The 21,494-nt window shown below is 25.0% G+C and overlaps 1 protein-coding gene across 3 annotated transcripts in view; it reads right to left on the reverse strand.

Moving 5' to 3' along the window:
• The window catches only part of LOC112691591, a 44,427-nt gene that overhangs the window by 7,503 nt on the left and 15,430 nt on the right, over window positions 1–21,494 (reverse strand). The window contains exons 1-2 of one of the 3 annotated variants that reach the window (XM_025565892.1): window positions 6,203–6,376; window positions 6,011–6,121 (exon numbers count right to left, since the gene is read on the reverse strand). The exons of 1 other annotated variant lie outside the window; for it this stretch is intronic. In XM_025565892.1, the coding sequence (XP_025421677.1) occupies window positions 6,011–6,121; window positions 6,203–6,224 (133 nt within the window). In that variant the 5' untranslated portion in view covers window positions 6,225–6,376. Of the gene's footprint in view, window positions 1–6,010; window positions 6,122–6,202; window positions 6,377–21,494 lie in introns of those variants that run through there. One more of the 3 variants, XM_025565891.1, reaches the window with a different exon arrangement.

The following is a 21,494-nucleotide window of genomic DNA, read 5'->3' on the forward strand; positions in this document are numbered from 1 at the left end:
GCGATTAGTCCCTAGTACTCGGGACCCAACTCGGATGCACCGCATATGGCCTATGGGGGATTAGATACGTTATGGTGAAATTAAATGGAATAGTTATTATTTCTTTTTCTCAATATAATAAAAATATTAAAATAAAACGGGATGGGTTTATTTTTTAAAAATGCATCAAATAAAGAGTCGAATTGAATCGAATAATGATCGTGGCCCAGTTTTGTTTCGGAACCAAGCATTATTTATTATTGTTTTTATAACTCTTCGGTTGTAGTATTTATATTTTTTATTATAATTCCATAACAACACATTTAAGATGAGAGATGATAAAGAGAGTTGACGTTATATAAAACACGGAAACAAATAATGGGTTAAACAATGGATTAAGTAATATCATTTACATCCAAATTTAGTTTTACAAATTAAACACACGACTTATTTGTATTTTGTTTATCTATATAAGAATAATAAATTATACCATTATTTTACTCCCGGAATACTTTTATACAGTTTATCAATACACGTATAGCAATTAGAAAAAAAAATAGCTTATAAAAGTAATAAATAAATTCAATAATAATTCAGTATAATTCAATATAACTTTATATTCGAATTATATTTTTATAGTTAATTCATATATAATATATATGCTATAACCTGAAGTTCTATATTCCACGTATCGTATCTAATTATACAATGTTGTAATATAGGTTGTACATGTTGGGATGTGCTCTGTATTAGCGTCAAAATTGATTAATAAATCCCCCGCTGGCATTTTCCTTTACCCCAAGAGATTATAGCAAGTTTATAATGCCAAGTGTGGAATATATAAATATATCTATTTTATTTTATTTTTTGACGTAGATCGATTGCTATAAAAATGGTTTTATTTATAATTAAAGAATTAGGAACCGGATGAATATAATTTCATTGATATAATGTCATTAATTTATTAAATTTTAGGTATTCATTGCAAAATTTATCACCATGCTAGTCGAATCGCATTGTTGAACGTTTAAATTTAATCAGTGATTTATTTGCTTATAATTAAAATTAAAATTATATACCTGTTATACTTAAACATTATATACTTGATATATTAGCTTAAAATATTTATTTTTGGAATTAATTCACAATCGAAATAAATTATAAGTTTTACGGGTGTAATTTTTACTTTTAAGTTAATAAGTATTTATAATATTACTTAAATCACTTGTATCACAATCTTGTTACATTTCAGGTTTTTAGGTACATTCATCGTTGATTCTTGTTTGAAATCGCAGAGCTGTATAGAAAACCTACTTACGTAATTTATAAATGTGACATTCAAATAGTGTACAGTGCAATTTGAACAAAATTGTCCATCCAACTTGGTAAATAATGTTTGTATTATATCATACTGGAAATCAAATTTGAATTTTTTTTATCATTTACTAAAAAAATGCAAAATATTAAGAATCACAACTTTTTGAAAAACATCGACAATTTCCTTTAACTAATGGACTTTTATACTTATGAACAGCAAAAAACAAATCATTATGAAATTTTCATAAAATTACATACATTAATGTAAGTATAATAATTATTAATAATACACTTCATAGGAGTATATTACCATTGCACGGCGATCTTATTTAATAAAAATTATTTCCGTAATTTAGTAGACAGATATTTTCGAATTGTTAATAGTGGTAGCTATTTTACTTTCTGGCACTTATCTTATAAATATAAGATGATTATAGGACCCAAGAGATTATTGTTTCACGAATCATCCCTAGAGTAATATGAATTTCACTTGTATTACAAAATGTTTCTGTAAATATTTTTATATTTTCACATGAAAAGTGGGTTAAACTATTTGTGTGAACTAGGTTAAGCTAAAGTACCTGCATTATGTAAACTTTATACTATTTCTCATTGGGTTTATTTTTTCTCGATCGGTAGATCACAAGATAACTTATATTCTAAGTAAACAAGAAAATTATTGATTTTATCCAAACATGAGTGTATGGTTTATTGTAAACTAAAATTGATACAAAATTTAATGAGTATTGCACTTACAACAGCATTTCTTTTAGGTATACTTTTTTTTGTTCGAAATATTTTATACAATTTATTACCATTTTGGAACCTGGGCGCAATATAAAATAGTGAACTGTTCTTTACAATGTGTTTATATACGTTTCTTGAGGCTGTTACTCGTATATACGTGATCGTGTTATCGATAGAGTGGAGAACTTATAAGAGTTTTTATATGACCTAATAATTAATCGGAAATCTTATCTTCAACTTAAAAAAGAAGTAATTTATTGAATTTTACAATCATTTAAAAAATACATTCGAAAACTATTGAAACATTATTAAAAAAAAAAAAATAAAATAAAATAAATAATAAAAAAACTACTGTTGTAGTTTATAAAACAGAACTAGCTGTTTTCAGCAAAACTACTTTTGGTTATTTTGTTTTCATTCAGAAAATAATAAACCTAGATTCTTAAAACTTTCAAGGATATATAAGAATAAAATAGGAGGAAGTATTTTTCTATTTAGACATTTTAAGTTTTTAATTTTATTTGTTAATCATATACTTATTCTAACTATCATTAAAAATCGGAACAAACGAGGTATTTGGTATTTTTAACCCTTATTGTTTAACTTTTTTGTGATTTAAGCATATTAGGGCAATTCAAATATTTATTTGAATATAATTTTTTTTTTTTTAATATAAAATAATATTATTTTATTTTAATCGATATGTTTAGCTATATTTTAAAACTATTTTGATATTCGAAGTTTTAATTAAAATATTTTCAGTTAATTTTTTTTTTTTTAACAGTAAATTGACTTGCACTTAGAAAGGTTTTTAAATATTCTTTGGGATATAATTTTACATTTTAAAATATTGATCACAGTAGCCTATCCAACTATTTAAACAAAAATTATTTGTGATAAATAAGGTTTTAATATTAATATTATGTTTCAGTAAAATTGGATTTCAACGTATGTTTAAAATTAGCAGGTATTTAAAATTACTCAGAAGACATTTGGGCAACAAATTTAATAAAATAGAATTTTTCAATATTAATGATAATAATAATTGAAATTGGATATATGTTTATTAGTTTATATTTTATATATTACTGTGTTTAAACGTTCAATAACGATTACGTATTAATTTCACGGAATCGATTTTTTTAATTGGTTAGGAAATTGTTAATTATAATTACAATTAATTAATATTATACCTTTTGTATATAATTTATTATATATATACCATAGTTAAGTACAGAAGGTGGACTGTACCACATAAATTTGTTTAAATTCCTTTTGTTTTTCAAATATTTTCCTGATATTTACAAACGTAATTAGTATTCGTAATGGTATCGGGGGTTTTAAAAATAATATGCAATACAGTTTGAGTGTTTCTTAATTTATATTACTCACACACACATACTAATAATGATGGATTGTAAAAAGTTTTATAATATAAATGGAAATTAGTGAACAATAGAACTTTTGATTCAGATTCCAAATCCTGCGATTTAAATTTTTTTTTTTTTTTTTTAAATACCATTTAAATTTTAAATCCAATACAATAATGGTTATATTTTAACTGCGCATTTATTATTTAAAATAATGATTAATTATCGTTAATTTAAACGGCAATAACTCACAATAAATGTACAATTGGTTTTGTTTTTATGGAATCACAAATTATTTTCTTGTTATTTGCCTCGAGTATTAAGACAGAAAACAAAATATGCTTATAAAATATATTTCATGGTATTATTTCTGATGGAATAATAATCATAGCAGTGAAATAAAGGAATAATTCAGTGAAATTATGAACAAAATCTGAATTATTATTACGCTACTAAAACAAGAACAATGCTTGAGGTTTTCATAAATTTAAACAAAGAAAAAAGGGTTGTAAGTCGTTTTTGGTTTAGCTTTTAGTGTAAAATATATTATGGTATAATAACTATGATAATTTTTATGGTTTTAGTGTGAACATACTTTTTAAGGGTATTATTATATATGATATATTTTAAGTTTAAAATATCAGGTAGGAAGTATTATTTATTTTAACCTAGCGAATATTGTGCTAGATAAAATATACGTGAGTAGAATACAAATCTTTAAACGTCAACAATTTATCATATCAGAATAGGTACTTATAAAATTATTAAATTAAATTTTTATATTGTTGAGTTGATTTGAGTGTGTGCATGTATTATAAATGTTACAAATATTATGAAACGGTATTATGAAAAAATAGATAATTTAGGGAATATTTTTTTAAATACCATAAAATATTTTATATTTTTACTGATAATCGTATATACTTTAGTGATGCAACTAGAGATTTGGAGGCCTCGAAATATATAGTTAACTTAACCTTACCCCATTCTCTACATCAAACAATATCATAAATTAAATTTTTTTCATATATAACCCCTCCCCACACCCCGAAAATAAATCCTGATTGGGCCACTACTTTCATTTGTATATATGTTTATTTTATAGAACTTCGATATTTTTCAATTAACAGCAATTTTAGAAAAAAAATGTTCACTGTAACAATTGTTCATAAAATGGTTAACTGTTATAGTTAACAAGTAAGAAAGAGAATGTATTGATTTTCAATTTTCTTTATCTTAGTAAACACTTTTTCGGATCGCTTCCCCACAATTATTACACAGCAAATGTTAGATCGAAAATTGAACACAGGTAGTATACTTAAGATAAAATATTTTCCGATTTGCCGGTTATTATTTTTTTATATAAGTTTTAAAATTTTAAATATGATAAAATGTATTGTTTCAAAACATTTATGATTATTTTATGTTAAATTGTATTTCATAATTTTTTAATAAAAAATGTGTTATTGGTTTTGCATTATATTTGCGTTGTATTTTAACATTTATCACAAAATAATTTTTTTTTAAATTTCTTATTATTTATCCATATGCACTTAATATAAAGTTTCCTGCAAGGGTTCATTGTTTGTAACGTCATATTTACGATAGTAAAGATATTCAATTTTATTATTTCTTTTTATACTTAGATATTATTTCATTAATTTTAGAATAATTATTTTGTGTTAATTAAAAAAAAAAAATGTAATATTTTTGTTCATATTTATGATATTATAGAAAATAAAAAAAAATAATACTGAATTCTAGTGGTACACTGTTATATATTTAGTTTATATGTTTAATTTTCAATGATTTTTTTAGAAAATGGTACCAGCTCATTAGTTTTATTCTTTTTATTTTTTTAGTATTCAGATGAGACTCATATATTTCATAGTTAAAAATAGTTAATAGAATATTTATCAGTACTAAAATTGATGAGTTGGATAGAACTATAGTGATGATCTATATAATAATGAGTAAATAATAAATCATTGAATAATAATACAACCATTGCTGGTTATACAGACATATACAAATCAAATTATTATTTACCCTTATGTTTAAAATAGTAAAATTTAAATTTAATTTTATCTTGTGAAGTTATATTCAATATTTTCTGAAAATTATATTTTTTAAAACTTTTTAATTTTTTTTTAAAAAAAAAATAAATACTTTTTTCCTTCATTGTAGAACTTAAAATAATTTAAAAACACTTTTAATATTTCTAATATACAAGTATAATTTGTAAGATTAATAACCTAATATTAAAATAGTTTTTAATAGATAATTTCTTGTATGTTGTCCTAAGACAAAATATATATTGCATTTTTTCGTTCCATTTTGCTTTTTGACTTTTATCAACTGGAAAATATTTATTATTACAATAATTATAATAATGAATATTTTCTAGTTTAAACTAGTTGATAAATTAGATGAAAATATAATACAAGTCGAATTGTTTTGAACTGCAAAATAAAGATAACACAAGTGTTGCATAAAACAAATATCAATATAATAATATGTAGATTTATTTTGAATGAATTAGTTTCTTAATACTAAATATTTAAGATTTTGGGATTTTCAAGAAAAATGTTTATTACTTTTTTCTCGTTCATGATTACTTTGGGTGGTGAAAGGGTCGTAAAAATGCGATTTATTTGTAGAAGGTTCTTTTGTGTTTAAAGTACTTGACTCTGGTACACACGAAAGGTCTAGAAACAAAAAAAAAAAAAATCGTCAAAATGAATAAGACGCATTTTCCAGCTCTGTGCACATTGATAAGGTTATACTACATGTTTTCGGACTCATGATCATCCGTCACATTTGACTCGTTCAACCGTAATATATTTGATAGTGTTAACGCCAACAGTTCTAGCCAAGTCAGTTGGAAAATGCAATTTGCCAAAAACAGAGTCCTTCAGGCCATCCAATTTTCTGTAAATTCTTTCCATTTAGTCTGATGTTATTTTCAGTTTATTTGCGTAGGAATCAAAAACGTATGTATGCATAACACAAAAAAAAAAAAAAATGATATCAAACATTGGTATCGATCACAGGCATAAATGTTTGTATTAAAACCGTCAACATATCAAAAATAATTTTCGTTTTATATATTATACCCGATCGAGATAATCTGGTCGTTGAGTTTTCATTTAAATATCTCTTGAACGATAGCTATAAATATATTAATATATATATATATGTGTATATAAATCGTTAATCCGCCGTTCGGCTGGTTCGCCGGAACATTAAGCTTAAAGCACAACATAAAATACGATCGTATTGAATACAATTATTTTGTACTTCGCTAATATGGATGTGCGTTCGAGTTAGGACTAACTTAACCGAAGTTCCGGAATAAGGTAAATATATTCTTATTTTTTTCATTGTAGTTTTTTTTCTCGCAGTCTCATTTCTTCGCCAATTGCATTTTACCCATACGATTTCTATTGTTGAAATAATACACTGTCTTACAAAATTTTTTACACACTTAGTACTTTGGAGCTTGAGGTGTAAACCTTTTTTTTTTATATATTATACTAATTCCCTGTGCATTATACATGAACTTTCCCTTGAGCTGATTTACATGAGTTGTAGACTTTTCTCCAGTCAGCAGTGGCTGCACGAATCGTGGAAAAAAAATGAGAAATGTCTTCAGTGATAATTTGAATTTCATTTGTGCGAAAAATTTGCTAAATTTATCAATCTCAGGTTGAATTGTTTTGTTCTAGTGATTATAAGTACGTTAATATAGTTCTAAACAAAAACGTTTATTTTATTTTCGGAACTAAAATATCGAAAAAATTAATACAGTATTTTTATACTAATGGATTCAACGTTATTGAAGGAATACAAAATAATAATTTAAATAAAAGTTGTAAATATAAAAAATATATTATTAAACAAAAAATATAAAAAGCCACGGAAGCGAAATCCAGTAAATCTATAAAGAACAAGAAAAATGTAATTTTAGAGGTAAATATTCACTTGTATAATAATTATAATAATAATATAGAATGCCAGTGCTAGTAGAACTTGAAATTTATGATAAGTTAATTTTTGTTCAAAATTTTAAATAACACTATAGGTACTCTATTAATTCTTATTAAATAATTAATAACTGTGTATAAATGCTAAGAAATAAATTAATGTAATTGTTAAGCTGTTAAAATTGTGATTTACATTTAAAGTTTCCAAAAGTATGTGATACAATATTTTTCCATAGCACCTAATCATTTTATCAATGTCCAATCGAAAATATCGAACCAATTGCTGACGATAATTATTTTAATAAAATTATGAAACAAAGAGTAATTTAAATATGTTTTATAATTTTATGACAATTTTACATCAACGGAAAAGTTTTGATGTTACCTTAATTGTTAATGATTAGTTAGTCTATACCTAACTACAAAAAAAAAGTAATCTAAAAATTTAAATTGACAGTTATAATAATGAAAGTATAACCTTTTTAAAGTACCAAGTTTTAAAATCTAATAAATAAATATTATTATTAGATATATTATATTAAACAATATACTCGTATTTACACTATTTTATTTATTTATTTTTATTTTTTTATTTACTATATAAAATTATACATTTTTTGGCGTCATTGTCAAATAAATACATAATAGCTCTTCAATTATTATAAGAATTTATATATTAATTAAATAAATATCTGTGGTTTATAGTTCAAATTGTAAATAATTAAATATTGAAATAATTTACAGTTTATTATTGTAATATCTATTTAGTTTATCTATTTCTGTTTAACTAAGCTTTATAAAATTATAAGCATAAATCAAAATAATACATTTTAAGATCAAATATTTGTGAGTTTATTTACATTTTGGGACACGAAATAATGATTTTAAGACCAATTGAATAAATTGAGATTTTCTTTTTATTAATATAAATTGATCGATTTTGTTCTATGTATTCTAATAATTTTCTTGTTTAATATTTCTTTTTTTTTTTACTTTTTTTAGTAATATTGGAAGAACAAATATGTAAAATACTAGATAGAAATAATGAATCAATAAGAATAAAATAAAAAAATAAATAATTATGAAAATATTTACTACAATAAGTGACTTTGCAGTGTACTAATTATTGTCTTAAGATTGGATTTATAAATCAGGTAGATAGTTCTAAATTATTCTGGTATTTTAGTAAGGCCAAGAAACTCATCATTGAAATTCGTTTAAGGTTAAGCCGGATTGTAAGATAATGTTTATATAAATAGTAGCGGATTCAACACGCATTTACGAGGAAAATAAGTTCAAATAAGTTTGATGATAACGATAATAAATAATATCGAGATTTTCTTTAATCTGTTAAAAGTTGACAAGATTTTTTGTAAAATACATATTGGTTTTATATCATAAAAACATCATATAATAAATAATAACATTCATAATGATTATCATGCTGCTTGAGGAATTGTGAGAGATTATATAAATGAGAAATTACCATGCTGTTTAAGAAATGGCAATTTATTGTTTATGGTGGAGATTGACAGGCATTGCATATCGATTCGGATTTCAGTGTAACGGAAAATCTAAAGAAAACAGATATAAAGCTGGTAAAATATCCCCGGTGACACAAAATGTGTTATTATCAGACAAATTATATGATACATCCTATTTGCATATATATATATTATTATATATTACACCATACAAATTACGTTGCTTGTACATTTTAATAAGTAATAGTCGTAATAGAATAAAACGTTGCCGAGGTAGTAACAATTGCATGAAAAAATACAAAGTTCAAGGTTTATACTTGAACATTTTTTTCATTTACTAGTTGATTATTTTTGAAGGGAAAAACTCTTGAACGGAAATATTTGATATTCATGTGATTGAAAGTTGTTATTGAATTTCTTTTATTTCCATTTCAATGTATGTATTTAATTCCATTTTTAAAAAATAAGAATAAGTATGATAAAATTGACTAAAATATTAAAAAAAGATACAATTATTATATTTTTAAAATCCTAAAAATTTAATTTTTTTAAAATAACGAGTTCACACTCAAATTTTTGTTTTATAGATTATCCAAAATGCATTTTTAGTCCTCAATGCAAAATGTATTTTATAATTTTTGTTTGTTTTTCTTTTAAATTAAATTAGATTTTTGAAGTGTTTAATATAAACAAATTTGTCATATTTTTTAGAGTTCATGGCTTAATCAACTATTGTATTTTATGTATGACACATTTAAGAGAAATACGGTACACAAAATTATGCCGTTAGTAGATTTGAGATCCACATACTTTGAGAGTTTGTTAAAAAGAAAATTCATATTTAAACTGTATAAATTACTACAAATATTAGTATACTTACTAATCATGTAATTATGTATATATCCAGTCTTAATGATAGTCTACATTTTTAATTTAGTTGACTTAATACAAAGTAAAAACCAATATTAGTTAATGTTATACGAATAATACATAATTTGAAGTAAAAAAACATTTTCAAGTTTCATACTTTTTTAAAGGGTACAAATATTTTAAGACTAAAGAGATTAAATAAATGCTAAAGTTTTAAATTTGTTGAGTAGTATTGAACTTTTGAATCTGTCACTGTGCATGGAAAATCTTTAAATTCTTGAATGAAGATGACAAACCGTGTTTTAACAAACTCATGCAGATAAATCAAATGATAAAATGATAGGAACATTTTATTGCTGAAAAAAAAAAAAAAAAAAAACCTCAACGATAATAAAACACTGTAGAGTACCAAATATATTTAAGTATAACATTTTTTATTTTTAAGTGCAATAAAAATCGTTTGTGCGTACGATTTTAAAAATATTATAACAACGTAGAATATCTTGCAGAGGTAAGATATTTCTTAACTCGCATATATTTAATGCATAGGTTGAGTATTTTTTTTTAAAATATTTTTATGGGAAAACCTGGAAATAATCAATTCATTTTTTATTTTTATAAACAATTTATACGATAAAATATAATAAATATAAAATGTGTTTGGACGGCTGCGAGTGCAGGTGGCAAGAACTATGGCGTTTTTAGTATCTTCAGTACCTATTACCATCCATTACAATCATGTGGAAATTGTTGAGAACGATGTACGAGGTAATATGTTATAAGAAAAGTGCTTCTTGAAACCAACAGTCTTAGAAATACATGCTCTAAGAGTGAGTACACATAGACTATCAAAACTAACATCTCTCTGATCGCGTATCGCTGATACTGTTTACATAATTCTACCAGTTTGATGTACAGTAAATAGGATCCTACTACGTCAACAACGTTTAGCATATAAGGCCAAAGGGATCCCGAGTGATAGACGAAAACGTAGTAAATAGACAGTATAAAAACGTATCTGTAACGGGATAGCGAGTATTATAAGTTCTACTTGGTGAGAAAAAATTTACAAAAATCGGACGTTTCGGTTATACAAATGATTTTTATCATATGTTATAATTCATAGAGCAGATGCATGTCAAACGCGAGTCGTTTTACATGTGCACCAACACCGATAACAATTTGTTTTTTTTTAACTTGGGTGTATTTATTTTTATTTTATACAATAAAATGCTTTTGTATTAAATAAACGGAACAACATCTTGGCATTTTGTACGTACCTAATTGAGTTTTTTTTACCGGTATATTCGCAAATATCGATTATGTAATATAATCAAAGTAATAGGTATTATTTATATAAATTAATATCACTTTCAGTTTACGTATTCTTAAACTCATAACATTGCAATCGACTGTGTAATTTTAGAATTTTCCAAATGTAATAATCTTTTTCAGTAATTATATACATGCGGCAAGTATACTTGTACAATATTACAAATAGCTGTTTTAGAATTTAGTAACACAAATTATTTCTAGAGCAGTTATCAAAACCATAAAATAAAATTCAATTTTACTCTGTTGTAGCGTAGTGGAAAATTCGTTAAATATATAGTGTATTAAGAATAAAAAAAAAAAAATAATAGAAAACCATAAAAAAACTGAATGCTACAAAGAAACTAAATATAATAAGAAAAAGACAATTTTTGTTGTTTACTATTAAGAAAATAAAAATGAATTTAAAATTATTATAACTAATGGCCATTGTACCCCGTTTTCACAGAAATTTTGTAAATTTAATAATATAATATTTAATACGATTTAATATAATTGATTTTAAGATTTTTTTGTAGAATTTCGGTATTCATACCTCTAGAACAATGATCACAGAAAACTTGTTATTTTATTATTTCGGCCGACTTTCCGTAAAAACTCAATTTCCGAGTAAAATATTGACTTTCGGAATTTATCAAAGGTATACTGGCTCTAATACTTTGAATTAAGGATTATATTAATAACTCAACAGTCTCGTATAATAACAACTAATGTTTTAATATCTATCGTCCGGTATTTGATAGACAAGAGACTTAAATGGATTTCGGATTTAATTGAAGAGAAAGTCCAAACGCCGGATGTTCTTATTTCAATGAAAAATTACTTTTTGCGTAATCCCTTCCCATCAATTTATACTTAAGCACCTGGAAACTGGTAAAACAATATAAATTGTTTTTAAAATTAATACACTTCGGCAATGTTAATTGCTCCGGAGCTAAGAAAATGAAATTATAACAATGATATTTGTACGTTAATAGGATGAAAAAATCAGATTTTCAATCTTATGCGAAACGATGGCAGTAAAGTGGTATCTTACAATATCAATATCACTGCAATGATAAATCGTGATGTGTATAGTGCCGTATTTAAGGGGGCAATGGTCACAATCACCCCGGACACCAAAATTTTGGGGTGCCAAATTTTAAGGTGGTCGAAAATGTATTCACTGAAATATATTTGTATTTGTATATATTATATTATAAATTAATTAAACGTTTAAAATCAAAATTGGTTTACGATATTTTTATCATAATAACATAATCCATGAACTACCAAAATATGTAAAACAACAACAAAATGAAACAGCTTCTATGGTGAATAATGGGTATAACATAATAAAATAAATATATATAAGCATTATAAATTATAAAACTGTACATATATTTTTGATAAAGGAACTCATATCATTCTATAACCAATACATTCTTTGCTTAATTCAAAATCTAAAGAGCTCATGGGGATCTATCTCCCTATGTTAGTACATTATTGTTGTAACTGTCTAAATGCAACACTGGATGTGTATACATAAATGTATTTGTGTGTACATAATCAAACGGCACATATTTTGTAAATGAAAATACTTTGAAAATTCAAGCGTATTAAAAAAAAAAAAAAAAACTTTCTTGAAAACTATTACAATACTTATTATATACCAGCAAAAAGTTTTTCTTATTTGAAAATCAATAGGTTCGCATTTTTCATTAAAGTTCATTTTACAAATACCCAACGATGATAAGGTTTCAGAAAAAAAATATATATTCAACCGTCGAAACCTAGAAAGTGATAAGTTTTAAAGTGTGCAGTTTGAATAATCCACCTAAACAGTATCATATTACATCTACTGTGATTTAATTAAAAATCGAGTAAGTACATCATAAAATGAGCTGAGCGAACTACGGCTGTAAAGATGAGTTTCATGGATCAGAAATGACCGTAAAATGTTTTGATAGAAACTGAGTAAAATTTCACACGGCCGATGATTAAAATAAGACTCATTGTTTTTCAAATCCATTTCAACGCTTTTTCTACTGCAAAGAAAACTAACGTGTTTTCTTGAGCGTTCATAACGACGAAAACAATAAATCGTTTCTTACTTGAAAACTAAACAAAAGACAAAACTTATCGCTAACTTTATTTAGATACATTGATATCTCAGTTGAACTTAAGTTGAGTTTTTACATAACAACTTACACACAACATCATGTACGTTGATGCGAAAATTATTGTTCACTGTTTATTATAATGATTAGTTATTCACACCTCTTACAAGTATTTTAGTATTGTACTGTCATGATAAATATTTTTCTCTGAATTTTGCTCTAAAACGATACTTTGCCTACCTGTTTGCGAACGCCTCTGACACGAGTGCGAACCCATTTCGGTTACTGTTAAAACATTTATATATAACTACCTCTGGAGACCTTTTTATCATGGATCATGTAATATAATAATGATTATTATAATCCAAAGCACAGACTGTTATAATTTCTACATAATGTGCATGTCTCGGCAAAACCACCATACCTCAGGACTTCTATCTTACGATCTTATTCCGGCTGTATATATTTACGGCCGTGCCCACCCTTCAACTGATGTCGACGAGTAAGCAGTTTACGCGGGATTTAATTTCCGAATTATTAGCACCGGGAACTGCCACAGTGAAATTTAAGATATTTCTTAATATATCCGTGTTTGTAGTGTTTTTCCGCCTTCGGGGGGTGATCAAATTTAACAACAACTTTTCGGGTTTAATTAAAAACCTTCGTGTATACAATTACGTAAGTATTTTGACTGTTTTTTAATTTGCGAATGACTTTATCACTGTCGGCTACGTTTATGCAAAGTCTGAAGGTCTATACAATAAACATTAAATCCAACTGCACTAGTAATAATAAATATACGAAATATTAAACATTGAATTATTATTTTTATTATTTTTTATTTTGAATTTATAGTTTTTTTTTACATATTTACAATTACTTCAATATTGAATTATACTGCTGCTAACTTTTTAGTGGAATGTATTTCGAAATAATTTCTACTTAAAACGAAATATTTTGAGTACTCTCAGCATAAATGGCACGTGATAAAATTATTATTTTACAATATGCTTTCAGTTAGGACACTGTATACGTATAGTTTGTTTAAAAGCCTGTTTTAATACGAGTATTGAGTTTCTTGTTGAAAGCATAATTCAAGCGTACAATACTTCAATGGTGGTAGATATTTTAAAGTCGTTATCATTATCGATAATTAATTCCATTTTATTAATTTAGTATTTATATTTGAACGGCGGATTTTCCAAATCAATTACTTGGCTGGTTTAATACCGGAGTTTGAAATCGACGAATAAATACGCATGGAAAAATCGAAACTGACACGGTCAAATCAAAAGATACACCAACAGGCCACGTGAAAACATACTACGTATATAGTATCTAACCGCATGAATGCATTTCCATATTAATTATATATTACGTATATATACAGTACGAATATACACTCAACTATATAGTCTATTGAGATTTATTCATGTATGAATTTAGGTTGGATTTGAAAAAAGACATTTGATCAACATTTTGACGAAAAAAAAATATTTGTTTATTTGTTATTGGTATAAAATTATTGTACTTTTAAAATGTCGATGTGAAAATTATGTATTATACATGAAAATAAAAAATAAAATGTATTTTATATGGGGAAAAAATATTTAATAAAATTATCATAATAAATAGATACGAATATTATAATATAATTTGCTGTTTTCATTTTTACACCATGATTTATTAAATCTGTTTAATATCGGTCATCGTTTAAATTTCATTTAATAATTATACTCTCGTTATAAATTAATTTCCAATAGGATTTTGGTTCCAAATACAACAGTAATGTATTTGAATTATAAAATAATTATATATGTAATAATACTCCAGGCTACACATTAGTTTGTTTGTTTATTTATTTATATTTTTAAACTTTTTATTTATATGTGTATTTGAATTGTTCAGAATATTTTTATTATTTTTTTTTTTTTTTTGGACTGTAAGTCCCCAAATACAATTAATTATCACCACCGAAAAAGATAGTATATATATGTGTATTATAATATATTTATATATCTTTTAAAATACAGTTTAATCAACCAACATTATTTAGTTTTCTTAACAGCTATAATTAACTTGTCTTATGTATACAACCTATTATACGTTTAAATGTAAATGCTTGTTGCTTAAACAACTGAAATGAGTGTTTTGTTTAAATCAGCTTAACAGTGGTTTATTCCACCGGGGGTACCATAGATTTACTTGGGCTAGGTCCTTTTAGAAATTAAAAAAAAACAATCGTTCTAGTACTGGAATTGATTTATTAAAAATGTATCTTGTATCCTGATTAAGGCCACGGATATTATAAAATTGTACAACGAATCGCCATACCACGAAATGAAATTTCAACCCTCGTCATTGGATATATCAGCCATCACGACTTTAACGTGTTCGCATTTGTCGGACAAGTAAAAATTGATTAGGTTATAACACTTTAATAACTGGCGAAAAGTGACGGATACACATTATAAGTTTATGAACTTATCTATCTGCCATTATATTAATAATAACGGAAAACCATTCATATTAATACTTACATTTTACCTACTGGTTTCCTGTGTGGCATTTTACGTAGCTAGGTTAAGTTTTATAAATTACCCGTTTTACTTTTTTACGTCAGTTGGCATTACTTTACGTATAATGAAAAAATTATACACGTATTGCTACGTCCATTAAGTGTGAACATTTATCTTGCTGCGATGATGATTTCATAGAAAATTAATGTTTGACAACGGCGGGTTTAGTAACTTTGGCATATTTTAGTAGTCGTATCATTATATACAATTTATCATAATTTTATGCAGAAAAATTTTTATTTTAAAGTTGCATATTTTTTGTTGAAAAAAAAAAAAATATGAAATATGCATACATGCAAGTGTTAAAGTTGTCTGTGCTAATCAGTGTCATATTTAAGGAGCGGTTTTGGAAGTCAATAGCCCCTTGAAATATTTTATGTCGGCAACATTTTTACGGTGGTTCTAAAAAAAACAAATGAATTTTTCGCGTTTTCAATGGAGAATTATTTATGAATAACAAATAAATAAAATTTTATGAAAAATAAATGTAATACTGTAAAATTATTCATATTAATTAGTAGCGTATAAAAATAAACATATTCGTTTTAAATATAATTAATTATATTCAAATAAGCAATACAATATTATATTGATAATATGAGAATAATAATATATAAATTATGGATAATAGGAATCAATATTAATCATGAGTTTTACAAAGGGAAACTACATCAAAGTAAAATAATATTTCATTTTTTAACCTTTAGACATTGAAATGTAATACTATTTTTATTAAAATTTAAAAGTAATATGAAATTTATATCTATTTAAGAGTATTTTATTATACATGGTATTTCAATGTGATATTGGTATTGGTTTAATCTTGATTTGTATAGTTTGGGATGGGACATTAAGACCGAAGGGTTTTATAAATGGCAATTTTCTAAAACTTTATATAGGTAATTATAAATCAGTTATTAATTTGGATATTATATAATTAAAAATATTGTATAATAGGTACCAGAATGAAGAAAATTAATTGCGACTGTAGAGAGTAGCTTTATAGTTAATAGTTGAAGATATTTGTTTTCAGTTTCGCATTTTTGGGAAGAGGAGCGGCAAAATGTTGTTGCCCCTGAAAAGAATAATCTTAAATACGTTCTTAGTGCTAATATTGCGTTATTATTAAAATGGTGTAGCTGATGTGTATTTGACGTTATTTAAAAATGTACAGTGAGATAAACCAGAAAAATGCACAAATTTGTGATTTATTGTAATCGTTACATTTTAAAATTGTAGACCTTTGACTAACGGGTTGACTAATTTCATTACATTTTAGTCTATACTTTTTAGTTGTCTGATAATATTTCGACTCTTTGAATTATCAAAAATTATTTTTATGATTAATATAATTACTATTTATTATTTAATGTATTGAATTATTTATATATCGGTCAACATTTTAGACGATTTAACTCCTTTTTATAATTATTGTTCTTTGCAAACATATTTTTCAAACAATTCAGTAATTTAATTGATTAAAAATGATCAACACGAACATAAAAGTTGATTATAATGTTATATAGACAGATTTAAATTATTCATTGAATACGTAGTTTAGAGTAAGTCAATGTATGTGTATATTTAATGTTTTTTAAAATATAAAAGCGCAGTCCCATGGAGTCAGGAGTTTTTCAAACGACCATTGAAATTCTATTACTCGGACTAAAGTTCAATCACTATAGGGTACCTCGGAGTTCTAAAAAGTATGAACTAAAGTTTAACTATCGACCATTTATACTAAATAGTCGATAAATTTGTGTAAATAAATAAAAAAATTATTATACGAATTCAGCGATTTTATCGACAATAATATTCATCGTTTAGTTCTAATTTAATATTGTTGATAGCGTAATATTTTTTTTTTTAAAAAAGATTAAACTTTAAAATATTTCATGGTGGGGTGGTTATAAATTAAATTAAGTTTTTGATGAAATTAAAGTGTAGAGTTGATGGCTCAAAGTTAAAAATATTAATAGCTACAACTTGTAGTCTACAAGTACTTAAGTACTTGTTTAAGTTTTATATTATAGGAAAAAAAACGAAATACAATATGAAATTTTAACCTCTATTGCATTTAAAATTATTCTTGTTCAAGTAGGTTTTAATAAAACTAAATGATATTATTTAAACGTGGTTTCATTTATTTTTTTTATTTGTTGTTGCTGTCAATGATTGCTGATGACGACTTATGAGAAAAAGTTTTCAGTATGAACTTTATAGAAGCTTAATAATTATAACTAATAATTGATAATATTATATCAAGGGTATAATTTCGTAATACATTAATTTATCTTAATATATATTTATATAAATACTATAAAAAATGAACACGTGCATAATTTATTTATTGATTTATTAGGATCAAGGCCTACGAGGGCTCAAGTATAATGAAATAAACACTCAAATCCAAATATTAAAAACTAATTGTATTGCATACAGTTCAAAAATATTTAATAGAATTTTCACTAAAATATTTTTTATTGGTTATATTGTATAACAATATTAATATAAAATATGTTCATAATAACTGTTGGTTACCAAATATTTGGAAAGAAGTTACCTATACACAATTTTCAAAATTATTTAAAACTGTGTTTATCATACAATGAACAATTTAATCAAAATGTGTAAATAATTTTTTAATTAATCTATAATGTTAGTACAAGTGTTAGTAATTAAAAAAAAAAAAAGAAAAAGAATCGTAACTGTATAATAAGACAGAAATAATAACAATATTTATAGGTTGTAAATATTTCCATAAAACCTATTCGTTTTTTTTTAGTAGTATTTTCTCTATTTATCTTATTTCCAGATTAAAAAGATATCAAAAGGTTTAGTTATTTAAGTTATTTTGCCATGAATGATTGCCATCCAATGAAATAAATCATGATAGTAATGGTGAAATGTTAATGGCTCTTACGATAAATCGTCCGAATGCCAAAGAAAACTGTTGAGTTCTCTATATACGCTAACCTGCATCGATCGTATATTACAGTTATCTTCTGGATAGGTATTGTTTAAATACAAAAACTGATTTAATTTATTATTATTTTTATAGTTTTCTTCAAAAAATTAGTTAATACCATACTTGATTGCATTTAACTACTCCGCCGTAAACTCGCATCAGAATTAATTTGATATTGATTACACTACTAGGGATACTAAACGGTGCATCGTAAATTCATAATTTAATTAAAAATCCATTAAATGAAACGGCTGAAAGGTAAAGTTTTTTCATTTTTAGAATGTATCGTGTAGTGAACTCGCTTTATGTTTACACAAGACAAGTGATGGAAAGATGGGTAGATTGTTTCGGAAACGAAGAATCGAGACGGCATGTATCTAAACATTTGTGCGGCTGACATGTAATCACGACCGCATTTAATTATTATGAAAGACTGACGATGAATTCATTTCTATAATTTTCTTCCATCCGTGAATGGATGTGATAATAATTTTTATTTTATTATTTTATTTTATTTATTTTTATTCATTCGCTTTTAACCGTCCGTCGAAAATGTAAACGGAAACGAACGTTGACTTATGCGTTCGATTAAGTTCACTACGAAAATCGTCCGATATCGAATATATATTTATATACACACACACACACACACACACACACACACATATATATATATATATGTTACGGACAAAGTATACAATTTGGACATTTTATACATTGTCCGGACAGTAAATAAAATGCCCTTCGTATATTGGGCATTATAGATAACAGATGATATGATTTAATGAAATATGATAAATCAATGAATAATGTATTTATATTATTGATTAATTCATCTCAGTAGATATAACTGATTGCACCACCAATCCTTTCTTGGCTGTGCTTCCTTTTCTTTTACATGATTCGTAACTATTTAATTATAGAATAATCATATCTCTGGTGATATTTTTATATTTTGTATTTATCTCGTGTTCCATCCTGTTTCGTCCACCATGTCCAATCGATAAATGAACCTTATGTCTAGCATCAAATAACTCTTCATTATGTACATAATATTTAATTTCGTTGTTTTAAGATACTGGTACAATTAACTTATTAACATCAGAAACTTTTAACACGTCATATTTTTTTAAAAGTTTATAATCATTCGGTTCCTTTTTCTTTGAATTGTTTTTTAATTGATTTTTATGTAAAATTAATTGATCAAATTTTAAGTTTGTAAAAAATAAAATATTTGAACCTTTTTTTTTTTAAAAAAATTTTTGTTTAAATCTTCATTAAAATTTTCCATATTCGAATAAGTAGTTAGGTACGCACTGAATGAATTAACCTGCACTATACAAACGATTCACGGTTACTAAATAGTTAATTTTTAAGAATAGGTAAAAGGCCGACTGCACGATAATCACTACAACTTCATATAATATAACTTATAAATCAGTAAATATAGTAATAATATATTATGTCACGGACACGCGTATAATATGTGGACAAGCGGACATCCCCATTGTAAAAATACGATAAGAACAAAAAAACTAGTTACAGATAATAATTTTTAGATAATAATATTACTTTATTTTAACTATGTTTTACGATTTATTATATTTCATTAAATCATATCATTCGTTATCTATATTGCCCAAATTGTATACTTTACCCGTAACACATATATATATATCGAAATTATTCTTCTGAACTAAATTACATACTTTATGGTATATGTTTCCTATACACGTATTGGCATACTCATGATGAAAATACCTATTGCCAAGTACATTTTGATCGCTTTGATGTAGCCTATTCGAATTATATGTGATTTTGATTGCGAGATTCATTCGGTGTATCTTATTTTCTGTAATTTGCATACCAAAAAGTTAAGCGACATATTATTATCCGGATCATATAACTCATATATGATGAAAGAACAATGTCAAAGGAAATTCACTCTTTGAGCACTGTGCTGTTAATGTCAATTTGGTTTTTCACAGATGAAAACGCAACCTGTTCGATATTGTGCATAAGAGCCTAAGTGCAACGAATACGTTTATAGATTGAAATATGTCCACGTTTGTATTAAAATTTTATTTAAATGTAACACATCGAAGAAATTAATTAGGTATGTTAAATGCGTTATAAATAAACGATGTTGATATAGGCGAGCTCGGTTATTTATAAAAAAAAAAACAACTATAATTAATTTTCTGAAAATCTTATAATGTACCTACATCATATAATACCAATATTTGATAAAACTGAATAAAACGTGACGAAATGTGATTTCAAAGATTTTGGACCGGAAAAATCATGTTTACAGTTTGTCACGGTTATCTATAGATAACCGTGGATAGTACCCTAAACTTTGTTTATTTTCTAAACTTTCTATATTAAATTATAAATAAGAAAACCCTATGTTGTTTTGTCGTAAAAATTGATTAATATACAGTATTTTTATGCAATAAATTTAAAAAATAATGATTTATTTTAGTATACGCTACTTCAAATAAATAAAAAAATTTATAAGCTTAAGCAATTCGTTTTTGTAATATTTCCGTCAAAAATTACATAGAATATTTAATATTTAATTGTTATAATAATTATTTGTAATATTTATTATTATAATTATAATATTATTTACTGTCAAGGAACAATAATTTGTTAGTTTAATTGTTTTAGGAAATAACTTTAATTTTGACATAAAATAAAAAATAAATACATTGAATTAACTCTATCATAATTTTTTTTTAAGATAATTAAAATATTATA

Source organism: Sipha flava, unplaced genomic scaffold (genome assembly GCF_003268045.1).
Source record: "Sipha flava isolate LNK unplaced genomic scaffold, YSA_version1 64_pilon_pilon, whole genome shotgun sequence".
Taxonomy (NCBI): domain Eukaryota; kingdom Metazoa; phylum Arthropoda; class Insecta; order Hemiptera; family Aphididae; genus Sipha; species Sipha flava.